Source organism: Protopterus annectens, chromosome 10.part0 (genome assembly GCF_019279795.1).
Source record: "Protopterus annectens isolate FY-2018-M chromosome 10.part0, PAN1.0, whole genome shotgun sequence".
NCBI lineage: Eukaryota > Metazoa > Chordata > Ceratodontiformes > Protopteridae > Protopterus > Protopterus annectens.
The window spans coordinates 763,647,396-763,674,560 of record NC_056744.1 but is presented as its reverse complement, the minus strand read 5'-3'; the positions used below and the strand labels follow the sequence as shown (position 1 = coordinate 763,674,560).

At 38.7% G+C, this 27,165-nt stretch overlaps 1 protein-coding gene across 10 annotated transcripts in view; it reads right to left on the bottom strand.

The window, feature by feature from the left end:
* SGIP1 (SH3GL interacting endocytic adaptor 1) overlaps positions 1-27,165 on the bottom strand; it is a 1,172,197-nt gene that overhangs the window by 137,289 nt on the left and 1,007,743 nt on the right. For all 10 annotated transcript variants that reach the window (XM_044085575.1, XM_044085576.1, XM_044085579.1 and 7 more), the window contains one exon: positions 11,158-11,290. In XM_044085575.1, coding sequence (XP_043941510.1) covers positions 11,158-11,290 — 133 coding nt within the window. The remainder of the gene's footprint in view (positions 1-11,157; positions 11,291-27,165) is intronic.

Sequence of the window (27,165 nt, the reverse complement as noted above, 5' to 3'; positions counted from 1 at the left end):
TTTGGTGACTGCCTCAAAGAAGTCAATCAGGTTCAGAAGACATGATCTGCCTTTCACAAACCCGAACTGGGTGGGATCCAGAGTTTGGAGGTTACCAATGTCTTTGTTTATGAGATCCATGATGAGATGTTCCATGGCCTTGCAGACCAGGCTCATCAGGCTGATTTATTTTTTCATTAATTGTTAGAGCAGTCTCTAGATCTTTTATTGTCTTGGCTAAATTAACCTGACTCCAATGTAATATAGGGAGAACATTTATTTTTATTTCAGGCCTTGACTACATTATCTAAAGTCTTAGGGTCTCTCTCTCTCTCTAACACACACACACACACACACACACACACACACACACACACACACACACACACACACACACACACACACACACAATATCAGCCTCTGAATTATAGCTGTCATACTAAACATGTGAGCTGCACACATTCTTTCTTTCTACACTAGCATTTTTAACTGTATTTTTTTAAAAACTGTAAAAAACACCCAAATGAATACCATAAATGAAAAATTAAAACTAGCAGTGCTCTACAGTGGCACAAAACTGTAGGAATGACAAATGAACTGTAGACCTTATAAAACTTGAAATTTTATTTAACTCAAACCCCGAAACTCAGTCAAGGTAAAATCTTGATGCCAGTTATTTACAAATCAATTTTACACAAGAGTTATACATAAATAAGCAACCCAGCCACTGGGGATGCACAAGCCAGTGCATTTCTTTGTGCTGGTCCCAAGCCCGGATTAATGGGGAGGGTTGCATCAGGAAGGGCATCCGGCGTAAAATTTTGCTAAATCATACATGCAGACAACAATACAGAAATACATACCGGATCGGTTGAGGCCCGGGTTAACAACGACCGCCACCAGTACTGTTGGCCAACAGGGTGCTGGCAGAAATTGGGCTACTGTTGGCCGAAGGAGAAGAAGAGGGGAAGGCATGCCCGATGGCAGGTAAAGGCTAGAACTGTGATAGTGAGGGTCGGAACTTTGAATGTTGGCAGTATGACTGGTATAGGGAGAGAGCTAGCTGATATCATGAACTGAAGGAAGGTTGGTATATTGTGTGTGCAAGAGACCAGATGGAAGGGGAGCAAGGCTAGGTGTATCGGAGGAGGTTTCAAATTGTTTTATCATGGTGTGGATGGGAGGAAAAATGGCGTAGGCATTATCCTGAAGGAAGAGTATGCTAAGAGTGTTTTGGAGGTGAAAAGAGTGTTGGGTAGAGTGATGTTTATGAAGCTGGAAATTGATGGTGTAGTGATGAATGTTGTTAGTGCATATGTTCCACACGTTGGGTGTGTTATGGATGAGAATGAAACATTTTGGAGTGAGTTGGATGAAGTGGTGATGACTGGACCCAAGGGTGAGAGACTGGTGATTGGAACAGATTTCAATGGGCATGTTGGTGAAGGGAACAGAGGGGATGAGGAAGTGATGGGTAGGTATGGTGTTAAGCAAAGGAATGCAGAAGGTCAGATGGTAGTGGATTTTGCGAAAAGGATGGACATGGCTGTGATGAATACGTATTTTAACAAGAGGGAGGAGCATAGGGTGACATACAAGAGTGGAGGAAGATGCACACAGGTGGATTATATCTTATGTAGAAGGGCCAGTCTGAAGGAGACTGGAGACTGTAAAGTGGTGACAGGGGAAAGTGTAGTTAGGCAGCATAGGATGGTGGTTTGTAGGATGACATTGGTGATCAAGAAGAGGAGGATGAGTGTGAGGGCAGCACCAAGGATCAAATGGTGGAAACTGAAAAAGGGCAATTGTGAGGTGATGTTCAGGGAAGAGTTAAGACAGGCACTGGGTGGCAGTGAAGAGTTACCAAATAGCTGGGTAACTACAGCAGAGCTAGTAAGAGAGATGGCTAGAAAGGTGCTTGGTGTGACATATGGAAAGAGGAAGGAGGACAAGGAGACCTGGTGGTGGAATGAAGAAGTACAGGAGAGTATACAGAGAAAGAGGTTGGCAAAGAAGAAGTGGGATTGTCAAAGAGATGAAGAAAGTAGACAACAAGAGTATAAGGAGATGAGGTGCATGGCAAAGAGAGAGGTGGCGAAGGCTAAGGATAAGGCGTATGAAGAGTTGTATAAAAGGTTGGACACTAAGGAGGGAGAAAAGGACCTGTACCGATTGGCTAGACAGAGGGACCGAGCTAGTATAGATGTGAAGCAGGTAAGGGTGATATAGGATAATGAGGGAAACATACTCACAAGCAAGGAGAGTGTGTTGAGCAGATGGAAAGAGTACTTTGAGGTGTTGATGAATGAAGAGAATGAGAGGGAGAGAAGGTTGGATGATGTTCGGATAGTGAATCATGAAGTGCAGTGGATTAGCAAGGAGGAAGTAAGGATAGCTATGAAGAAGATGAAGAACGGAAAGGCTGTTGGTCCAGATGACATACCTGTGGAAGCATGGAGGTGTGTAGGTGAAATGGCAGTGGAGTTTTTAACTAGATTGTTTAATGAAATCTTGGAAAGTGAGAGGATGCCTGAGGAATTGAGAAAAAGTGTTTTGGTACCGATTTTTAAGAATAAGGGTGATGTGCAGAGTTGTAGTAACTACAGAGGGATTAAACTAATCAGTCACAGCATGAAGTTATGGGAAAGAGTAGTGGAAGCTAGTTTAAGAAGGGAGGTGATGATTAGTGATCAGCAGTATGGTTTCATGCCAGGAAAGAGCACTACAGATGCGATATTTGCTCTGAGAGTGTTGATGGAGAAGTACAGAGAAGGTCAGAAGGAGTTGCATTGTGCCTTTGTAGATTTAAAGAAAGTATATGACAGGGTGCCTAGAGAGGAGTTGTGGTATTGTATGAGGAAGTCAGGGGTGTCAGAGAAGTATGTAAGAGTGGTACAGGATATGTACAAGGGTAGTGTGACAGCGGTGAGGTCTGCGGTGGGAGTGACAGATGCATTTAAGGTGGAGGTGGGATTACATCAAGGATCCGCTCTGAGCCCTTTCTTATTTGCAATGGTGTTGGACAGGTTGACAGACGAGATCAGACAGTAGTCCCCGTGGACTATGATGTTTGCAGATGACATTGTGATCTGTAGTGAGAGTAGGGAACATGTGGAGGAGATCCTGAAGAGGTGGAGATATGCTCTAGAGAGAAGAGGAATGAAGATCAGCAGGACTAAGACAGAATATATGTGTGTGAATGAGAGGGAGGATAGAGAAATGGTGAGCATGCAGGGAGTAGAGGTGGCGAAGGTGGATGGGTTTAAGTACTTGGGATCAACAGTTCAGAGTAATGGTGAGTGTGGAAGAGAGGTGAAGAAGAGAGTACAGGCAGGATGGAGAGGGTGGAGAAGAGTGTCAGGAGTGATTTGTGACAGACAAGTACCAGTAAGAGTGAAAGGGAAGGTCTAGAAGAGGGTAGTGAGACCAGCTATGTTATATGGGTTGGAGACAGTGGCATTGACAAAAAGGCAGGAGACAGAGCTTGACTTGGCAGAGTTGAAGATGTTATGATTTGCACTGGGTGTGATGAGGATGGACAGGATTAGGAATAAGTATATTAGAGCGCCAGTCCAGGTTGGAAGGTTTGGAGACAAAGCCAGAGAGGCAAGATTACATTGGTTTGGACATGTGCTGAGGAGGGATGCAGAGTATATTGGGAAAAGATGCTAAGAATGAAGCTGCTAGGTAACAGGAAAAGAGGAAGGCCTAAGATAAGATTTATAGATATGGTGAGAGAGGACATGCAGGTGGTTGGTGTGACAGAGCAAGATGCAGAGGACAGGAAGAAATGGAAACAGTTGATCTGCTGTGGTACCACTAACGGGAGCAGCCGAAAGAAGAAGTTAAACATAAATAAGCATTTTATATTGTGCTTAACAAGGTTTGCTTTTAAACATAATACAAATATTTCTTCTGCCATCAAAAATAAATAACAGAACAATCAGTTTGAACAAGAACTTATTCACATGCCTTAATCATAAATAAACCCTAACTATTATCCTGACATCTGTTATTTATAAACATTTTTACATCAAATTATACATAAGTGTTTTTCCATTTAAATAGGCATTCTACATTACACATTAAAATTAAAACTTAGAGACCAAGGCTGGTATTCATAGTTATTTGCACGAATGTGATAAGGGTATCCCTGATGTTTATGAATGCGCGTAACAAAGGCAATATTCATAAAGGCCATTTATGCTAATGCAACATGCCTTAAGTTTAATGAGATGTAAATAAGAGATTTTGTAAAGCGGTGTATGGTAATGGGATGCTTTTGCAATTCATAGTCTAGTATCCATGTGGCACACACATTTGTTATTGAAAGCGATGCTTTGCCTTTGATATCGGAGTTGCAATCCATGAACTTCCCCTCGCCATCCCTTCAGTAGTTTATCCAAGTATGCACAAACACTTCCTTGCCACACAAATGAATCATTTACCCCAGCAGCTCCTTAAGTAGTTTGCCTAAGCACACACAAACACTAAAATGACACAAAGTCAATTATTTTGCTCAGCAATCACTTCAGCAGCCAGACCATGTTTACACAAGTGCTAAACTGATATCAAAATGAAACATTTCCCCAAGCGATCCCTTGAGTACCTTGACCAAGTATGTACACGCACCAAAATGAAACATTTTCCCAAGTGATCCCTTCAGTAGTCTGTCCAAGTATGCATAAGTACCAAAATGAAACATTTCCCCAATGACTCCTTGAGCAGTATACCCAAGTATGCACAGCCACCAAAATGAAACATTTCCCCAAGTGATCACTTCAGCAGTATGCCAAGTATGTACAAACACTTCAGTGATACCAAAAAGAAACATTTCTCCCAATGACTCCTTCTGTAGTATGTCCATGTACACCAAGCACTTTACTGACTCCAAAATGAAACATTTCCCCAGTGACGCCTTCTGTAGTATGTCCATGTACACCAAGCACTTTACTGACTCCAAAATGAAACATTTCCCCAATGACTCCTTTGATAGTCTGCCCATGTGTGCACAAGCACTTCACTGACATCAAAATGAAACATTTCCCCCAGTGACCCCTTCAGTAGTATGGCTATGTATGCGTAAGCAATTCACAGATTCCAAAATAAAACATTTCCTCAATGACCCCTTCAATAGTTTGTTCATGTATGCACACGTACTACAATACAATAAAAAATGTTCTTTAAGTAAACTCAATAACTGCAACTCCTTTTAAAATGTATGGTAGTGCGTATTCCTTTTTTCTCCCTTCTCCTCGAAACTCCTTATTTTCATTGTAAATTGCTGCTTACGGGCATCCGTTCAGGATCATTTACACATTTAGTATGTAAAAGAGCTAATTTTAGATTAATCTCTAAGAATCTTACTGATATGAAACATGTAACATCCCTTATCTGTATATTAGCTGTCCCCTTATTGCTTATTCTTTAAGCATATTAGGTTTTTGCGACAAAGAGGCCTGTTTACTAAAATGCCACAGTATCTTCATAGTCATCCTGAAAGACTGTGATTTGCATAACCATGTAACTCAACTCTTTGTGTATTACTACTACACAAATGCTAAGTCCTGGACTATGAATACCAGCCTAAAATGTTTTCATTGTTCTGTCTCTTACTGATTTTTGATGCCCTAGAAATATTTGCATAATAGGTTTGCAAATAATAGATATCAAGATTTTAGTTAGGGTTTTTATTCCTGCAAATGGGAGACATCAAGATTTCAGTTACTTTTTTAAGAAAATGTTTATTAATTTAGCATATTAAAATACATATACAGAAAGGAAGAAATTCATCACATACTGTTATACAGTGTTACGAATACATGGAATCATCAAGATGATCTTAACACATTATGAGTCTTGATATTTCAATAGCAACATTTCAAGGTTATCCCAACCACTAAAAGTCTTAGCATGATTTATAGATCTTATTCTGACGACGTCTTTTTTCAGTTTTACATAGCACTGCTCTCTAGTTAAAGAATAATTATCAGACCATAACCCCTTAAACATACTTATCTCTTCCTAATATAGATTTACTTTTTCACAATCCATAAACATGTGCATTCAATCAGCGTTTACATCTTCACTACATCTCCAGCAAACTGAAGAAGCCATTTTAGTAAACTCAGAGATTTTATAGGAGTAACAAACATTCTGTGTATAAAACTTTTATTCCTCCCATCAACTATCTACTGAGTCACTCAATCCACTGCTTTCTAAAAAGTTCCAGAATTTTGTATCAAAAGTATTGTTATTATTATTTTTATTATTATTTATAATTAACTTAAATAACTTGGATAATCTTCCTTTGCAGGTCAATTTACCTTCAATGTTTTCATATAATGGGGGAATAGTGTTCTGTTCATCTTCATTCATATTATCTACAAATTCATTTAATTTCCTACTGGTGGATAGTATTAAATGGTTAGCAGATTCATCCAACTTATAATCTTTCATTAAATATTCTGGCAACTTAGCTTTTCCTTTTTCAAAGCAATCAGAGCATAATACTAATTCTTTCCTTTTTAATAAATTAATTTTAACTTTGTTCTAAGTTTCTTTAAATCAAGAGGTATATGCATTGGGAAAGCACAAACATTTCCAATTTGATACTGATCGAGTTTTAAAAACATATTTCTTAACTGTTTCAATTTAGCTAGGGTTTTGATTCCAAGTTTAATTAAACTGATAAGTTTGTGCTTAAGCTGGTAAGTACGCTATTGTAGGACCTCTAACATTTAATAATATGACACATTTTTATATTTGCCATCAGCTGAATTATCTGGCTTGATATGACAGTTTAAGATTGGAGACAACCAGTAGAAGGGCTGTAGTTTTTATCATATGGTACCCTAAAATGTGCATGCTGAAAACAGGGAATGTATTTAAAATTCTTGAAACAATGAAAATATATTCAAAATTTTTTATGAGCATTTAGACATGCTGCTTTTTATCTCATTTGAAAGCTGATAAAATATTCATTGTTCTGGATAGCAACATGAATGCAAGAACATTAACAAGCAGATATTAAATGGAAATGTATTTTTGCATCTTTATAGTGTTTCATCATTGGTGTAACTTTATGACAACCTTATATTAAAATACACAAGAAAGCATGTAACCTTATGCATACCCAGGTGAGATGTGGCCTTTACCCTTTTGGTTCATGTCTGTCTATTTTTTGGGCAGATCATAATTTATAAAATGTACACACTTCTCCTGTTGCCTGCTTATGTGACATGCAGCAGGCCAATTATAGTGTTTCTGTCCTAAGAAAACACAGTGGATTCAAAGTTTTATTTATATAGCATAGTTTTATTCAGATCTCATTTGAAGGGTCAGGCTAGTTGCATAGATTATCTTACTTTTATAATTTGTAACTGTGTTGTTTGCTAGTAAGATAGCATTTCCCAGTGTGGCTCTCTCCTGCATCTTATCTTACCTCCTTAGTCTGTCTGTTTATACTTCCTTGTCACTTTTTCTGGTATTTTGTGCATTTCCATATTTATATATATAACTCACTGAATGAGTAGTCGGGGATGGACCAGGTTCCCTTAATGCCTAGCTCTGCTCATTGTACAGTTGTCAATTGCACCTTATAAACAGGTGCTTGACAATTTCATATGACCATGTGACTATCTAATTATAATACCTTGATAAATTACATTTTACCGTAAGTTTGTTTTTTTTTTGTACTTTCATATCTACCATTGGCCTGGGTCATAACTAAAAAATATCGACTTGAGTCAGTACTCCTGAAAAAAACAACAGATAAGCAAACAAACAAATGAATACATAAAATCTTGTCTTAATTAGCAGATATTTATCGTTCAGAAAAGAAAAATGTTATTGTTAATGAGAAATAACTATTCAGAGGTAGCTATATTACATAAACAATATCTCAGGAAAAAAGTGATCATTTCAGCCAATAATTCTTTTGTGATTAAAATAAGCAATCATTTAAGCCATCCCTTTTTAAGAGTCAGTTTAACTAATATTATTTGTAGAAGTAAAATCAAAAAGAAACTCAAGAAGTGCTTCAAGACAGAAACCAATAAGGTTTCACTTATAACGCATGTAGAATATGTAACTGCTGAGCTCCTCAGAAAAGCAGTAAAGTCCTTGTAATACATTTTTAATGGATTAGCATGGATGTCTCTAGAAGCTAGCTCAGTTATGTACAGGGATGCAGTCCTTACTGTGACCCAGGCGACTTGTGTTTCATTAGTGAACTCATTCTCTGCGGATCCACCTGAGAGAGATGACGGAGTGGTATTTTGGTTTGATGAGTAGTCCCACTGGAGAAGCAGTCAAGGAGCAGCAGTAACTAGTGACCAGTGATGCTGGTCGAGACACATGTGCGCATGTAATACATACTTGGAATTGGGTGGCACAGTGGGTAAGGCATTCAAAAAATCCCTTTGCAGCTGTCATGATGGTACCTTAACAGAATACCCTTATCTCTTCTCCTTACAATTTCCCTGACTGCTTGCACTAAGGATTCTCTATATGTAAGACCCCAAGCTATAGGGCTACATTGAACAGGTACCATGAAGTGAAGATCAGATGACTGAGGAAGGACTCTTGACACAGATGACAGCTGACAGTTGCAGTGGAAGCCGAAAAATAAAAAATGAAAAAAAAAGGGTACTTACGTATTATCGCAACCAGTTTTGTAAAGAACTCACTTGGCTCAATTTTTACACAGAAAATAAATCCCGCATGGGTGAAGAACTCCAGGCACCCATCAACTAAACCATCCTTCCATAACAGTAACAATTTGACAGAAAAAAAAAAGAAACTCAACAGAATCACACAATCTGTTACATTGAGCTGTTTGTGTATCTATTTCCCATGGGTCTTTGATGAGAAAGGGTTACTGCCTACTTCCACATTCATGGTAAACAAATGTGAAATAAAAACAAAGTTGTAGTTTTTTTTCCTTGCTCAGTATTGATGTTGTTGTCTTTTTAATGACAAAGCTGCCATGAAACTATGTGAACAGTGCGGTTGTGTGTCTGTCAAAAAAATGAGTCAAGGTAGCTGCCATGAATGAAGGTGAGTGTTGGAACACTGTTACTTCCTACTCCCCCAGTCATAGAAGCGAAGCAGCAGTGACATAACTGAAAAAAAGAAGAACGCATGATGCTGTTGGGGGAATGAGTGTAACTTGTTTTTTCAAACTAATCCAAACCTGTATTTCACCTTCTCCCGAGTAAGTACAGCTCGGAATGCCGCTTGCATATTTCAGAGAAACACTACAAAGATGAGCCAGCAGGGAATGTCTTCTGACACTGTTGCCCAGTTGCGTCATTTTCTAATCACAAATTAAATCCTGGTTCTGTAACCAACTCCAGACCAGCCTCACATACAACCAAGTTGGATGACACTTACAGTTTGACAGGACACCAAAAAATAAAACTGAATCTTTGACAGGTTTACCCTTTCACACTTTGCAAGTCCAGGTCTGCATTAGGCTGACTGGGACTTGTAAAAAGCAACATGACATGCTGGCGGTAAAGTGCATACCTAAACAGCAACATTGACTTTTTCATTTTTTTTATTGATAACCCTGCCTAACACTACCTTCAGTGGGAAAGAAAACACATTGTCTGACATTTTCACAACATTAATGATCAGATTTAAACATTAGGAACCGACCGATATTACTGTGAAAAATTGGTTGCGATAATATGTAAGTACCAAAAAAAGACTCTAGAATGCACTGCATACTATGCAGCATGTAGTGTCGCTGACAGTATACATTAATACTATTCATTGGCAGGAAAGTGAAGAACTCCTGCAAGACAGAGAATATCCTACCTACCTACAACACAATTTGTTTAGCAACATTCTGAATACACTGAAGAATTGCTTCCTTTTCAATTCTCCATCACATCTTCATTAGCCAGTTTGGTGGGCACATATTTGGTCACTAGCACTGCAGTGCTGCTCTAATTCCTTTATTTACATTTGTTTTCTGGGGTAGAGCACTGATCTCCATGGATCCTTTTCAGTCTCAGCCTGGGAGCATTGTTTAGCTAAGTGACTTTCTCAGAGTCACACAGTTAGGCAATTGGAACTGAGGGAATCAAACACTGCACCACTGGGCCACAGGAAACAGCTTCTTAATCCTCTAAGCCACCTTCCAGACTAATGCAAGTCTGTATTTAACATTAACAAATCTGTGTGACATATTACAGAACCACAAGCAAGTAATTCCAGGGTAAGAAAAGTCTATAGTGGGCATGGCATGTAAGACTTGTTACATAGCTATTTTATTTGCTAGTATATATGATATCTAATCAGTTTTTGCAGTCATAGAAGTGTATACAATACCACAAATGAGTGTAGCAACTGTTGAATAAACCATCAGAGGTTACAAAAAGGTCCAAATCTCTCTGCAGCTAAACTTCTGTGATATCACCTGCAAATACATTTACCATTTCTAGTAATAGTACATGTCAGCTGCAGAGTCAGCTGGACTGACCTCTGAAGCAGTTATTGTTTCAAACTGGTGTTCATATCTCCTTAAAAACTGCAGTGTAATGCAGAGTCAGTGGCAGATTTGCAGTTAATTACAACTTTCCTTCTTTTGTAGGATTTTTCTGACAAATTGCTGTATTTCCAAATCATGTATGGTTTATAGGCACTTAGATGAAGACAATATGCATAACTATAGTGAAATAATAAAGTCAGGTGAAGTAGCCATTACAGATAACACCAACAAGTGCATTGTATAATCTACTGAGCAGAAAACATTTTGTCCCATGACCAGAGCACAAGTGGGCCTGCTGCTTGGCACTTGCTTTGGTTTGAACACATAAATACAACACATATTTCTTAATGTTTTTACATACTATGCAAAAGTGGTTGCCATCAGATATTTATATGCTGGGTAGCCTACTCAAGTCCTAAAATGTATTAATCATGAATTGCTCAACAACAAGAGACTTTTCAGTTTAAATTTCTTTATGCCAAAAGAATACAAACAAAATAAGAACGGAGTATGAATTTTGTGTAATTAGCTATCAGCTTCACAACTAATGAGATTTTTGCAACATCTAAGCCATAAATGGTTGCCTCTTTAATGGACATCAGCATTTCATTTTAATGGAATTACCCTTATTCCCAAGTAAATCACTGGTCATGAACAAGTTACTAAGATATTCTCACCTGGTATTTCAGCATATCCACATTATAGTATGTTGCCTGTGGTTTCTGTTCGGCTACTTTCATTAGGTGTGTCATAAGATTTGGCATATTTACCCAGAATTCCTTAGAATTGGGATCACTTTGTGTTGTATCACTGTTAGACAAAAATAGGTTTGTTTTTTTTTCAGTTAGAAAATATTAAGAAGGTTAATTTAAACATGAATAAGGCGCTATCTTTATTAATGTCACTATGGTTATGGAAACACAGTAAACATTTATAAGTTCATTCAGTTAGTGAGTAAAGACAGATATGTAGACAAATGAATACTGCAGGAAAGTAAGTAGAAAAGTTAATGATGACAGGTTAATTGAATCTATTACTGCAATCCTACAGTATTACATTTATTGACTGAACTACGAAAGTGTTGTACACAAATGCTAGCCATGTTATTGCTCAGCCCAGGAAAACTGCAATCTTGGAAGAAAGCAATGCAGAATTATGGGGTTGTTTAACTACAGTACAAATAAATACCAGTTTTAAAAAAAAAATCTACTTAGAAAAATGCATCAGTGACATAACATACTTACTATTAAAGAGTTGCAACAAGCAAACAATTATGATTTACGTGGTTATACTTGGGAATTAGACATTCTTTCATACCAAAAAACAAATGAATAGAAACTGCATGTATTTCTAAGCATCTAAGAAAGATAAAACAGACTGACACCCTTCTTTTGTGCAGACAATTAATTCAAGCTCCGATAACTTGTCTGCAGCTTTAAAAGGCTGGGTAAACAAATTGATCCAAAGTCATTCAGTGAAATGGACAGTATCTGTGAGCTTGATAACTCTGAAGTGTAGAATTCAGGTTATGGTAAAATTCATATAACCAAACTTTGACACAGAAAATAACAAGAATGATACAGAACCAGGAAATTAATAGTGCAACAACATTAGGAAGATAAATAAACTCCAGTGGTGGCACACATACAATTAAATAAAATAATTAAATAATGGTTACTGGGACAGATACATTCTAATAAAATTTTATACCATACTCTTGATCATGAAATTTAAACATCCCCCAAAAAATCCATGGTATCCCTTGAAGTCTAAGAAGACCCAGTATGCAACCTATACTGGGTCAAAAACAAATCAAGAAGAAAAATTGAAGTGTGGAGGGTGTGAACTTCTCTGCTTGAATTATGTTACGCACCTAGTTCACTAATAAAAACTAAACTATAAAATACGTACCACAAAATAATAAAATACAAAACAGTAGGTAGTCTACAGCTGAGTTAAAAGTGGAATATCCTTTATTGAAACATACAAACAAGCGATCCTAGCTGAGTATGATAAAGAGCAGCAAAAACATTCATTATTTATATATAATCAGGTTATTTGGAGTAAAGGAGTGGTTACAAGGGATGGTTCTGTTAAGAGCAGTAAAAGCATTACACTCACTCCTGTGATCAAGTCCCCCTTCCCCCTTAACACCATAGTGTAAACTGAGACTGTGCTACCTTAGAACTGAAACTAAAAACTAACAAAAAGATCTACCACTAGACATCTATCACAGTAATTATTAATACTTACTAACTGAAACACTTTTAACAAAGATGAGGTTTATGTGTAAAAAACACACCATAGTATTAATACTTGTTGATGTTCTTATATATTTTAATTTGTCTCTAGCTTTTTAGTTTCAGTTCTAAGGTGCACAGTCTCAGTTTACACTATGGTGTTAAGGGGGAAGGCATGCTTGTGATGCTTTTCATTATACTTAACTAGGATCAAGTGTTTGTTTCAATAAAGGATATTCCATTTTTAACTCAGCTGTGGACTACCTACTATTTTCTATTTAATTATTTTGTTGTACGTATTTTACAGTTCAATTTTTATTACTGAACTAGGTGCATAACATACTTCAAGGAGTGAATTTCACACCCTCCACACTGTGAAGTTTCTTTTTCTTGGTTTGTTTTTAAATTTAAAATTCAAACATCCCTCTACCCTATAGAGCCATATATCTTGATCAGGCAGCAATAATAATTACTTCTAAACTGTTTAAAAGTATTACCAAAAATAAATGTAAACCTTTGTTTTTATGAGGTTTGGAACAGACCGATTTGTCCTGGGACATTTTCAAGTGGGGCTAGATAAAGAGTAGCAAGAATTAAGAGGATAAGGGGAGGATAGGGTTAAATGGGAGGGAGGGATGTTTGGGAGGAAATGCGGTAAGGGTAGGGAGGGGCTTAAAGGGTTTTAGGCAAGTGCAGTGGCGGCTGGTGACTTCAAATCAAAGGGGAATGCAGGATACAGCTGAATGGGGCTGGTCAGCTAGAAAGGGGTGTGGCCAACTAGAAAGGGATAAAGGTATGTTAGAGAAATACTTATTAACTCACTAATTATTTTACATTCATCTTAAAATACAGACAAAAAAGTATTACAGTTTTGCAACGATATAATTACAACAGTAAAACATAGGGCAATTTGTTTAGTTCACACCCAGCCCCAATTCCCAGTGCCTACCCCACCCACAGTATCTGATTTGATCTTGCAAGGTTAAAAACAAAAACAACAAAAAAGACAATACTGCCATTAAGGTAAGTATTCTTTTTTTTCACATAAACAACACTCAGTTCAGAGCTTATGGTTGATCTTACTTCACTCAAATGCACATTAGTCTTGCAAAGCAAGCTAGAACTGCAGTCATTCCATTAGCACATAAGCATTGCCCCATCCCAACTGCCTGCCCAGAGAATCTGCTTTGAGCCTACAAGTTTTAAAACAATGAAAATAAAAGACCACAGTTACATTACTGTATTTCTTTCACATCAAAGCCCCCGGGCCTGTGGAAAATACGGCCCAGACCGCAGAATCCTTTATAAACGTATTCTATGAACACCTTCAGGAATGCATGGATCATGCAATCCCAAATAAAACCAAGTCCCAATCCTCCAAAGGCAGACGTCCTGTCTGGTGGACCCCAGCCATAAACAAACTATACAATAGAAGGAGGAAGCTACTACATGATAGAGCAAAATCCCAAAAAGGGAAGGCATCTCTGATCAGTATTAGCAAAAAACTACGGGCACTCATAAAATCGTCTAAGGCCAGCTTCGAGAGAAAAATTGCACAGGACACTAAGGATAATCACAAGGCTTTCTTTAGTTATGTTAGGAACCTGGGTGGGAATTCCCAGATATGCTCAGAATTAGTCCAAAATGACAAAAAATACACCAAACCCACAGACATTGCCAACATCCTAGCTGACAGGTTCAGCGCAAACTTCCCACCAAAAGGGCAAATATCTGTCCCAGCAGAGTGCTGCCCCCCTGACATCTCAGATGCTCAGGTAAGAACTGCTCTCTCCAAAGCAAAAAACACAGCATCAATGGGACCAGACAGTGTCCCGGGCTGTGTCCTACATGAACTCCAAGAAGAGCTAAACCCAAACATAAAACTACTGTTCAATCTCAGCCTTACTACAGGATATGTACCCAAACAGTGGCGTACAGCAACAGTGGTCCCTCTCCACAAAGGTGGTGCCTCAACGGATCCTGGAAACTATCGACCCATAAGCCTGATTAGCTTGGTCTGCAAAGCTATGGAAAGGATCATCATGGACCTCATAAATAAAGATATTGGGGACCTACAGACACTAGATCCTACCCAGTTTGGCTTTGTTAAGGGCAGATCCTGCCTCTTAAACCTGGTTGATTTCTTTGAAACAGTCACCAAGGCCATTGACGAGGGGAAGGTGGTCCACACAGCCTACCTGGATCTCGCAAAAGCCTTCGATACAATACCCCACTCGGGCATTATAGATAAGCTCACCAGCTTAAATATAAACCCCTATGTCACTAGATGGGTTGCAAACTGGCTCAAGGACAGAACTCACATGGTTAGAATTGCTGGAGCCATGTCAGACTCCAAGCCAGTTACAAGTGGCGTCCCACAAGGCTCAGTCCTGGGACCTCTCTTGTTCGGTATATATTTCTCGGAGGTACAGGCCAACACGGAAGGACTGTGGCTGACCAAGTTTGCAGATGACTGCAAACTGGGCACCATAATCGACACTCCAGCTGACACAAGCATCCTCCAAAAGGGCCTCATAGAAACAGACAACTGGTGCCAGAGCCATGGCCTCAAGCTAAACACCAAAAAGTGTATAGTCATCCCCTTTGGCAAAAACAAAGTGCCCACAAATTACCACATAGGTGGTAATCCATTAAGTACAGAAGAAGAAATTAGGGACCTGAGGACCCAAGTTGATAGCAATCTCTCATTTGACAACCACGTGGCCAAAGTGGTTAGAAAAACATTTTATATAGCCCACCTAATCATGAAGGGATTCACATCTAGATCAGGGGAGGTCATCGTGCCCCTTTACTCATCCCTCATCAGGCCCATAATTGAGTACAATGCCCCTTTTGGGATGTACCTTACCAGACACCTGCAGCAACTGGAAAGACCCCAAAAGTACCTCACCAAGAGGATCAAAGGGCTCAAACAGATGCCATATGCTGCCCGGTTAAAGAAACTCCAGCTGTACTCAGTGGCATACCACCTGCTCACAGGCGATCTGTGCCTGACGTATAAAGCCATGTCCAACCTGGAATTAATGGACATGCTGCACCTCAGAAAATCCAAATTCCATCGAGCTACGTGCTCGAGAGACTTGAACCTCAGCACTGAAATAAATAGGACATGCTGGAGGGACAGATTCATAACCCAGAGGCCCCCTTCACTCTGGAATAAAATCCCAGTCCAGGTTAGGCAGAGTCCCTCATTGACTCTCTTCAAGAGGAATCTTGATGAGTGGATGGGAGATCATAGGTTTACCCCGGGTATCACTTCTGTGTCACTGTTAGACAGATGCACAGTATACTAACCTCGAAAAAGGGCACAGCAAAATTATTTTAAAATGGGTGGCGAAAGCCAAACACACTCTGGCTAGGCTTATAAATGCCCTAGGGCAGATAGTCTAGTATGAACCTATGAACCTATCACATAGCCAAGAACTTGCATGTGATCTTACTTCAGTTCACCTATACACACTTTACTCATGCAAAAGTAGAGTTTGTTTCAACAACAAAACATTGATAAATCATCCTAATTTATCTTGACTAACCCTGCAAAAAATACTAGGTTAAAAAAAAAAAAAACAGATGTCATCCACAAATGGCTCTCCAGAAGACACTGCATACCTAGTGTTTCTTTGACTCCTGCCAGGGTATTAAAAAAAAAGAGAAAGTCATCAACAGCCCCCAAAAGACATTGTCTCCAGTGTTACAAACTCGGTGTGCATGCTGTTTTATGCTTTACTTCTACAGTGCACACATTTAGGACCATGCAAAAGTTCTTTGATTCACCTTACTGATTTATTCAATTATGAAATATAGTAATTACATTATATCCCTTGTATAATACAGCAGCACTTTTGAGACCACATTTTAAATTTATAGTTTTGAACATTTTTCCAGTAAACAATGAAACAAAACATGTGAGCCACTAATAACAAAGCTGCCCAATTCAGAACATTTCAAACATAAAAGGCCACCCAAACATCTGCCATTACATCCACCAATATCAGTCAATATGCACAATCTTTGCAGAAGTAAATGTCATATGAATAATTCCACATTAAAGAAATCTGAATCTAATGAAGAGGTTGCTGCTGAAACCAACTTTACATTTAAGTGTTTTCATCTATAAATTCAGTACCTGCTTCCCTTGAAGAATAAATTGCATATGTTACATTAAAAAATGTAAGCTGGTATGATGAAATACGGAATGGGTGGCAAACTGAAAAACAGGGTCATGGTTAATAGGCATCTCTATCCAAAAGAGGACATACTCAGGACTGCAGCACCTTAAAATACAAATGTATATGCTGTGGGAGTAGAACCTACAGCCTTCTGCATCAAGATGCAAGTATGCTACCTGTTGTGCTTCTAGCACTGTTTTAAAACTCTGTACCACAATAGTTAACCCATTTGCTAAACAAAACAGTTGCACATTTTAAACAGACTTGGCATGAGCAACAGTAAATTCTCTTCCAACAAAGGAAAATGCAGCTAAAATATCAAACTTCCGAAAAAAGGTGTGAATGTTGTACCCTCCAAATGCTGTACACCAACTATACATAAAAATCTAAAAGAGTTCACAAGTATAAAACAAGGCATCATAATATGAATAAACGTACAGCTAAATTAGACATCTTTACAATAAGTTGAAAACCAACAAGTTCTTAACAGTTTAAAGGTTCTTCTTGCAGAGAGCACTAGCCATACAAAAGTAATCACTCAATAAATAACTCTTCCCCAGAATACTGACATAGTAAGGTATTCTCATTTATAATGCGGTGCTGCAAATAAATTGATGTTGTTAGTGCCTGATGACTAGGACTATTTATAGCAGGCAACATTTTGTGCGTAAATTTAAACTGCGACTTCCTATAGTTATGTTACGCTTGGCTGAATCAAAGCTCTCAAAAGAATAAGGATAAAATCCAGAAATAATAAGGGACAATCTGTGACACCTTTACATTATTAGTACTATTAACCTGACTAAATGTATTACTCTAGCAAATTTCTAAGTTTATATGAGCAATACTTACAATCAGTCCCTGATTTTGGGCCTTTGTCTACACCCCCTCATAAGTTTTGAATTTATCTAGAATTTTTGAACTAAGAAGAGCTGAAACTTAAAGTGCTTATAAAGATACCATATCAAAGTTTATTGTAACTAGGGACCAAAACAGAACATGTTTGGTAATGCTGCCATATATACTTCACAGAAGGAAACAAGGCAAATATCAGCATATGCTTCAAAAAATTGGAGCTTTAAAAAGTATGGTGCCAGGTCCTACTGTTGTAGGATAATGGATAAAATAAATCTGTAAATTGTGAAGGTTGTCAAAAGGAACATGATGCAAACTATGGAACTTTCACCTTTAAAGGCAACACTGATGAGGTGATGGTACTTAGCTGAGGGTGTGGATACATTCAAACTGATAATAATCATAATACTACACTACTGTAGTATAGAATTCTTGTATAATTTTTTTGTATGCATGTTCAGGCACATGCACAATTTTGTATTAAAATGTCATGTAGGAATGACTAGCGATATTACATTCATACCATCGAAATGTTAAAGTGAACAAAGTTAAGAAATAGAAGGAATAGTAGCAGACGCAAAATACTAACATCGAAGCAAGCTTCAGTTCATTCTGAAATTCAGTTAGCAATAAAACGTACTTACATAGTGCACTCATGTATGTATATGTGTATATGTACATGTGTGTGATCATACCTCTCAGATGTACATATTTTTGCAGAATGTGCAGATTTTGGCCTCATATTTTGGGTCAGTATTTCATAAAATTGTGTTTTTCTTGGAAATTAGCGGTAAATTATGAAAGATTGAAGTTTGAAAATAATGACAGATATTTGAGTTTTAGACCATGTCCTTTAAAAAAAATCATACTAATGCAAAACCTGTTATTCTATCAACTTTCTAAGTTTGTAACAGCAATTTAAGAAAGTTCCATATTTTTTGGCCTTTGTCCCACTTTTATTTATGTTTTTGTCCAGATTTCTTGCTCTACGAGGTTGACAGGAATGTGTGTGTGTGTGTGTGTGTGTGTGTGTGTGTGTGTGTGTGTGTGTGTGTGTGTACTGTTTAACTGCAGAAAGAAATGCACACAAATGAGACCTCCTACATACACCAAAAGAGATTTTGTTTGTCTTTGAAGTCTTCCTGGGCCACCATTGTTCTTACTCATTAGAATCCTAGCAGAGTCAGAGAGAATGTGAACAAAAAAACCACATACTTTTATAAACAGTTAATTTTGCAACATACAGAGGTATCCGTACCTATAGCACTACACAGCAAAAAATTAACTTCTCTTGTTACGAAACTGACAACCTATTAAATATTTTAATATGATGCATGTCACGTTTATTTGCTTTCTTTTTGTAACATCAGGGAAGCCCCAAAAATGCCCACATAGATCAAGTTCAACCTGGATAACAAATCTAAATACATACAAAAATGCATAACATTTTAGGCTATTAAGTGGCCAGCACACTTTGGTCCTGTATTTTCTTTTCTTCTGCTTGTGGATGACAACTGTTACTGGGTGATGAAAGTAAAGCGCAATACAACACCTTCACAAATTTTATCAACTGACACAGAACATTCTACCGACTGAGGCATTGACAGAATAAAACAAATATGAATTAATACACATACTTACTGCTGACTGTTTCTCACTCTCTTTTTCCCAGCACGCAAAGTTTGGGAAGAGAGCAAGAGCCAATCAGTAGCCATCCACATCATGTCCTTGACTGCGGACGTGGCAGTCAGATCCCCTTCCACTTTACCGTGGTTACAAACCACATAGACTTCTGGGCATCTCTACACTGATTCCTTCTCTACTTAAGCTGGACTGCTTTTACAGCAGTCTGGATTTACAGAAATACAGGTATAAAGACTTTTACTTGCTAAGTTATGGGCAGATATTTTCAAGCTGTCATTATTTGTGCCTCTGCCCTCTCATTTCGGCAGGCTTTGCATGGATAAATATGGTTTACTGTGGATAGTGATGAACAGTTCAAGGGGGGAGGGTGTAATAGTTGTTCTGCTGTGATCATTAGTAGTCGTTTTATTGGGTGCTTGTTTATAGGTTCATAGGTAGGTACTAGGCTATCTGCCCGAAGGCATTTATAAGCCTAGCCAGAATTGTGTTGGCTTTCGCCGCCCCCTTAGATTAGTTCCCTGTGCCTCTGTCCAGCAGAGCCATTGAAGGGATCCCCGGGGTAAACTTTCTATTTCCCATCCACTTGTCAAGATTTCTCTTGAAGAGTGTTAGTGAAGAGCTCTGCCTAATGTAGATTGGAATCTTGTTCCAGAGCATGGGAAGTCTCTGGGACAGGAATCTATCCCTCTATTTATTGTTGTGGTGAGGTTTAGATCCCTAGAGCATGTGGCTCGAGGGGATATGGTTTTCTTTAGGTGGAGCATGTCCATCAATTCAGGTCAAACAATCAAAATCTATTAGAAGTGCACAAACCAACTCGTCCCCCAGTCAAAAACCTACTATCCTATAACCTAGCTCGTCTTTGGAACTCACTACCACCATCCATTCGCACCACCTCTAACCATTATATGTTCAAAAAATCTCTTCACGTACATCTAGTGTCCCAGTGGGAATGCTCTTGCTCCCACCCCTCATAACTAATACTGGCAATTTTCATCTTCCTTCTCTCTCATGTTTACTCCAGCAATTTTTCCTTATTATTTCCCATAACTCACATTATTATTCCCATGGTATCTGCAAAGAATGTACTAGACTGCACCTGTTAAGTTTATGCTTCTTACGTAATAACTACTCTGTATCACTCTGCAATATTACTTTTCTTAGCCTATAACACCTCCACGTTTCATCACTAGTCTGTATTGTTTTAAATGTTTCCTGTACTTTTGAAATTAATTGCTTGTATGTTTTACATTTGTATAATTATCATTAGTAATCTACTGTATGTACCTAGTTTGTTTGTTTTTGGAGCTTTTCTCCCCAGGACTCCATTGAAAATGGGTTCATTTTGGCCCAATGGACTATCCTGGTAAACCAACTGCAAATAAATAAATAAATAAATAAATAAATAAGTAAATGACATAACATATGTGATATTGAGTGATCATAGATAATTCTGCATGAACACGCTTGTACAACTATTATGAGATGTTAGCACTTTATTAGGGTCATCACGTGCACTGTCCTGACAGTGTAACATCTGCTTGAGATGTTAGGAAAGACACTGCTATACCTGTATGTGACATTATGATCAATCCATTCTAGTTGACAGGTGTACATGGCAATATATATGGCACAATCCACACTGTCATGAATGTAACCCATGCCATCAATGTTGTAAAACAGCTATGTATGTACTGTGTGCACCACCAGAGCAGGTATCACACATGGAGCTGTTATATCAGCTTGATGGCTGTTCCGCACCATCAGACAGTAAGGTTTATGCAGCAAAAAGAATACCTAGATATTGCCAATAAGATGTGTAGGAGCTCAATGTGGCAAAGGTGGTACACTTGAGTTACACATCCGTGGAAGATATGTAGGGAGGCACATGAAGAAGAGTGCATTGTACTCAGTTACTGGTCTGATGAAGGCTGTGAACAATGGAAGGATTATGACCTTTGATGTGGATGTCCTGCACATACTCAGGAGTTGTTTTACATACAGAGGAGTAGTCACCACTGTGGGCACATGCTGGTGGAAGTTCCACATACCATTGACCTCAGCACACAGATCACATACCACTTGGTCTCCTGGCAGGAGTGTGATATCTACTTATCATTGGGTTCTGTGTTTTCATAACATAAGAATACCCCCATGTCTTTGTTTCGTCTCATGTGTCTTCATTGCTGTGGCAGCAGTGTTTGGTGTGTGTTGTTATTGTCTGTATTATACTAATAGCACAGCAGAAGTCTGACTTGGAGAGTGTCAGACAACAGCTTATAGGTGATGACATCAGAAGTGTCTGGTGAGGAGAAGATGGTAATAGCAGTGTCCCACATGCTGGTGTGAAATGCTCTCCCTACTGTCAAGCAAGTGCACAAACACACACACCAGTTGACTGCTATGGAAACAGAACCCCTACCTATATTAGTAGACAGAATAGAGACCTCTGTATTTAATGCAAGCACCACAGCACAAGTCTGACACGGAGAGTGTTGGACAACAGCTTATAGATGATGACATCAGCAGTGTCTGGTGAGGAGAAGAAGGTAACAGCAGTCTACCACATGCTGGTGTAAAAGGCTCTCACTAATGCCAAGCAAGTGCACGAACACACACACACCAGTTGACTGCTGTGAGAGCAGAACCCCTACCTAAGTACACAAAAGAGAGATTCTGTATTTAATGCAAGTACCACAGGACAAGACTGACTTGAAGAGTGCTGGATAACAGTTTAAAGGTTATGACATCAACAGTGTCTGGTGAGGAGAAGAATTATAATAGCAGTGTCCCACATGTTGGTGTAAAATGTTCTCTCTAATGTCAAGCAAGTGCACAAACACACACAGACAAACACAATAGTTGACTGTTGTGAGAACAGAACCTCTATCTAAGTACACAGACTAGAGACCTAAGTATTAAGTGTCGGACAACAGTTTATAGATGATGGCATAGGTAGTGTCTGGTGAGGAGAAGATGGTAATAACAGCATCCCACATGATGGTGTAAAATGCTGTATCTAATGTCAAGCAAGTGCAACAACACACACAGACACATACCAGTTGACTGCTGTGAGGACAGAACTCCTACCTAAGTATGGAGACTACAGAAGTCAGTGCTTTATGCAAGCGCCACTACAGAAGTCTGACTTTTAGCAGGCTGCAGACAATTTATAGTGGTTGGCATCATTATTGCATGTTTAAGAGAACATGTTGGGAAGCCTGCATGAAATAGATGTGTAGACATGTCAAACTGTGAAAATATTGGTACTCTATGGGACTGTAGTGGTGACTGCAGGATGCATAATTATGCTCTTCTGACTAGACACACACACACACACACACACACACACACACACACACACACACACACACACACACACACACCAGTTGACTGTTGTGAGAGCAGAACCCCTACCTATCTAAGTACACAGACTATGGAACTCAGTATTTTATGCAAGTGCTATGGCACAAGTCTGACTTTTACAAAGCTGCAGGAAAATTATTAGTGGAGGACATCATTGTTGCATGTTTAAGAGAAGATGTTGGGAAGCCTGCATAAAATGGATGTGTAGAGATGTCCAACTGTGAAAATATTGGTATTCATGGGATTGTAGTGGTGACTGCAAGATACACAATTACGCTCTTCTGACTAGACAGACAGACACACACACACACACACACACACACACAAGTTGACCACTGTGAGACCAGAACCCCTACCTAAGTACACAGACTGCAGAATTCAGTACTTTACAGAAGCACCATGGCACAAGTCTGACTTTTACAAGGCTGCAGGACAATTTATAGTTGATGACATCATCATCATTGCAAGTTTGAGAGCAGATGTTGGGAGGTCTGTCTGAAATGGATATCTAGCCATATACAACTGTCAAGATCTAAATGTTCTCCATATTAACAGATTGATGAGTGTGCAATGTGTAATATTTTCTGTTGTGTTTCCAATGTAGGTATATTTTAAGAGACAGCCTTACAAACTATATGCAAACAGCTGTCCACATTTCTACAACTACTGTAAAATCTGATGTGTATCATACATAAGAAAGCATTTTTTTATTTATTTCTGTAGTGTAGTTCATACATTTGTGAATAAGTACTGAGAGACCAAGTTTGTAGTACACGGGGGCAGGTAACAGATGGCTGCAGTGTTAAGTATGTATTATTTACTTAAAAAGAGCCTTCCCTTTGTTTGTGCTTTTACATGTACTTTCATGGGATGAAGACTACATGTACAGTAAACAAAAGTCATACATGCTATTGTGCACTTTCCATAGTGCACCTCCGAGCAGCTGGGTTGCACAATTGATGACAAAGTGTTTGTGCATATGAGATACACATTTATACTGCTTTCCTGTTTTTCATGGTTAAGCACTGAGCAAACATGAGCTTCATTTATGAAATTCTGAGAGTTCTGAGTAGTGAGTGAATGAAACACACCTGCTGCTTAGCTCACTCTGTGGCAGCAGGGGAAAATGCATTGACAGATTTATTTTGAAGTCCAGATGATATAATGTTCGAATCCAGGTGTATCTAATAGTTTTAAATATGTATTTAGAATGCAATTAAATAATTCTTTATGCTATGTTCACAGTTTTATCTCTGTGCAGTGTGTTTAAGTGGCATTGGGTAGAGGTAACCACACCAAGGAGCAGCCATTCACTGTTGTTTGGCATTGGTGCGAGATGCCAACCTCCGCTCAAACATAGAGGCAAAAAAGTGAAGGGCTCCATTGCTTTATTTTTTACTTGTGTGCTGTGTATGATTCGATTTTTTGACCAGATTAAAGGTGTTAAAATGGTATAGATAGGACAGTGGTGAAGTCAGGGGCAAGCAAAGGAAAGATTAAAGGAAAAGGAATATAGGAATGTCCAGGAGGGAGGTGGGAAACAACAATACCTATCCACTTCTTCAACAGTATAAATGAAAATATGTAAGATTATTTGCTGAATTTGGACTGTCATCTCAACAAAGAGGTGTTATAATGATATCATGTTGTACACCCAATTGGGCCAAACCACATGTGTCAAGAAGACAAGTGTGTGAAGTGGAGAGTTATGTACAGGATGATTTTTTTTGGGACAGGTGCCCATTTTTTTTAAGCTTAGTAAGAGAAGAATGTTGGGTAAGAGACATAGGTATTTCTGGGTCAGGTAATTAGGGTAGGTGAGAAGCAGATGGAAAGAAGCAGGACAAACAAGATAAGACAAAGGGATGGTAATGGACACAAAATCTTGGGGGATACCATAAATGGGGTTAGGGAGGAGACAACAGAAGCCCCTGCCTGTCAAACATGGGGACAGTGAGAATCTAGTCTTCACCAGCAGGACTGTCATCACTGTCCCCTTATTCCAGTACTTGAAGTCTCCTCCTAAGAACCCATCTGGTGTAAGTGTGCACCAGTGGTGGTGTGCACGACCCTACTCACCAACCCTGGCATCTTCTTTTGGGTGATAAACTCCCCACTTCTACCAGTACTCCTGGAGTCTACCACAGCATCAGCTGCCAGGGTTGTGCTACCTGAGGGTGGAGATACTGCAGGGGCAACAGAGGCAGTACTGCAAGGTTGGGTTCCAGATGTACTGGGCATTGGTGTTAGAGCCAATGGAGTGGGGGCAGGCTGAGAAACTGGGATTGGCCTACCTCCCTGTGCCATAAAGCATTTTGTGATATGTCAGAGATGGATGACATAGAAACATTGTGATGACACATAGAAAAAAAGAGCTAAGTGTTTGGGTGAAAGAAAAAAAGAGAGAGAAAACAAGTACCATCATATGTGGCTCACAATGTATCATCACAATAATAACAGCATTTTATCTGAACTTTTACATTTAAGTATACCTCTTAGCAATTACAATCTATAATTAAGGATTACTCAAAGTAATCCTTGCAATGTATATATATTGCACATATGTTTGGTCCAATTACACAGATTATGTTATCAGCAGGGCATTTAATTTATTTAATATTTTTAAAGCATTGTACTATTTTATACTTGCTGCATGTGGTGTTTGAACCCACAATGTCTGACTATAATGACGCACTTGACTCCTACAGTTGGTTTGTGCTACAGACTGCAGCATACATGCTTGCTTTTACAGTTAGGATATGCATGCTTCAACTGTAGAGAAAAGATTTGTTTTAATTTAAAAGCTACCAAAAATACTTCTCTAGTACTGCATTCATATATTTTGTTTCCCTCAGTCTCTCTAGATGCTCAAAATGGGTGTCTCTATTCACAGTTATCTTGGCATTGGCTGTGGAATACATAGAAGGAAACAAGAGAAAAGCATTATGCATACCAGTCCTGCCTATATGTAGCTTTCAATCTACTATAAATTCTCTTTATTAGTATACTTATGCAACTGTGGAATGCTGCTAGATCTAAACTCATCCATCCACTGGTTGAATATATCCCTCTTGCCCCTTTTTAGGTCATTAAAGTGATGTCTAAACTGTTCTCCAGTGTGTTGAATGCCAGTTACACTGGAGATAGCCTTGGCCAGACTATTCCAAGCTTCAGACTTGTATAGGGAACTGGTATAGTCCCCCTGCAAAAGCCTTCTGCTGTGGTGCTTTACAAGGAGTGCAGTAAAGATTCTGTATTCCTCAACACCCCTCCACCCCACATCTGCACCATAAACGTGGCACCTTCCCTTCTATCACTAGACATGCCCAAGCAGAGATCGCACCCTAAATGTGGCACCTTCCCTTCTATCACTAGACATGCCCAAGCAGAGATCACAGCATTAGCTAACAATGATTTCCTGTTAATTCCTGTTATCACTTTTACTGGTAGTGTACAAACCCAAAGATCCCAACCATGTTTGCATGATGTTATGGGGAGAGCAACAGTGTCAAAGAGAGAGGAAAGCAATTTTTTTAAATGGGAAGGTTAATATAACAGTTGGCAGTAGTTTGAGGATTACTTGCTGCTGAATCTCTTAGGTGGTTTCATTTTGCAGACATGTACTGGGGGCATACATTTCATGACCTGACACATTTTTGTTTTGGCTTCATACATTGATAAAACTGAATTTTACAACGTGGGATTCAAACCTATGCATAACAGACAAAACACTTTCTTGCACACCTGTGATTTTACATCTTTGCCACAGAAGAAGTGCTTGTCAGACCTAGTCATGAATTATATATAAATACACATGACAGATCGTGGGGTTAACCATGTACCCTCAGTCATACATATGATTTATATAAGCTCCACTACTATACATACTTATTGTTATTTATAACTATGTAAACTTTTTATGTGATATTTAATATAAAATGAAATGGAGGAACAATAAAAATATTTGGAATTTGCTGTATTAGAACCCAGGACCATATGTATTGCAGCCCTATACTTATATCTGCTGCCACAGAAATAGTCAGATACCAGCTGAATATTTTCCTATTTATTTTTAACTTTTGTATGTCAACTGCTGCAGAATGCCACTTAGCATGTTTGCATGGTGCCCAACAGAATTGATAGAATGCATCTGTTTTGAAATGGTTGACTGTCTGCTTCCACTATTCAGGTGTTCTAAACTTACAGGTGTTGGGGAAGGCTGCTGACTGCCGCACAACACTGCTTAGCTGGTTTGCATGCTGGAAAGCAAAGAATAATGTACCCTTTTTAAAATTAAGAATGTCTGCAGGTGTTCCATCTGCTTCATGTGTGGTCCATTACTCCAAATGTGCATGATGGTATCATGAAAACAAGCCAAGCAAAGCTAAAC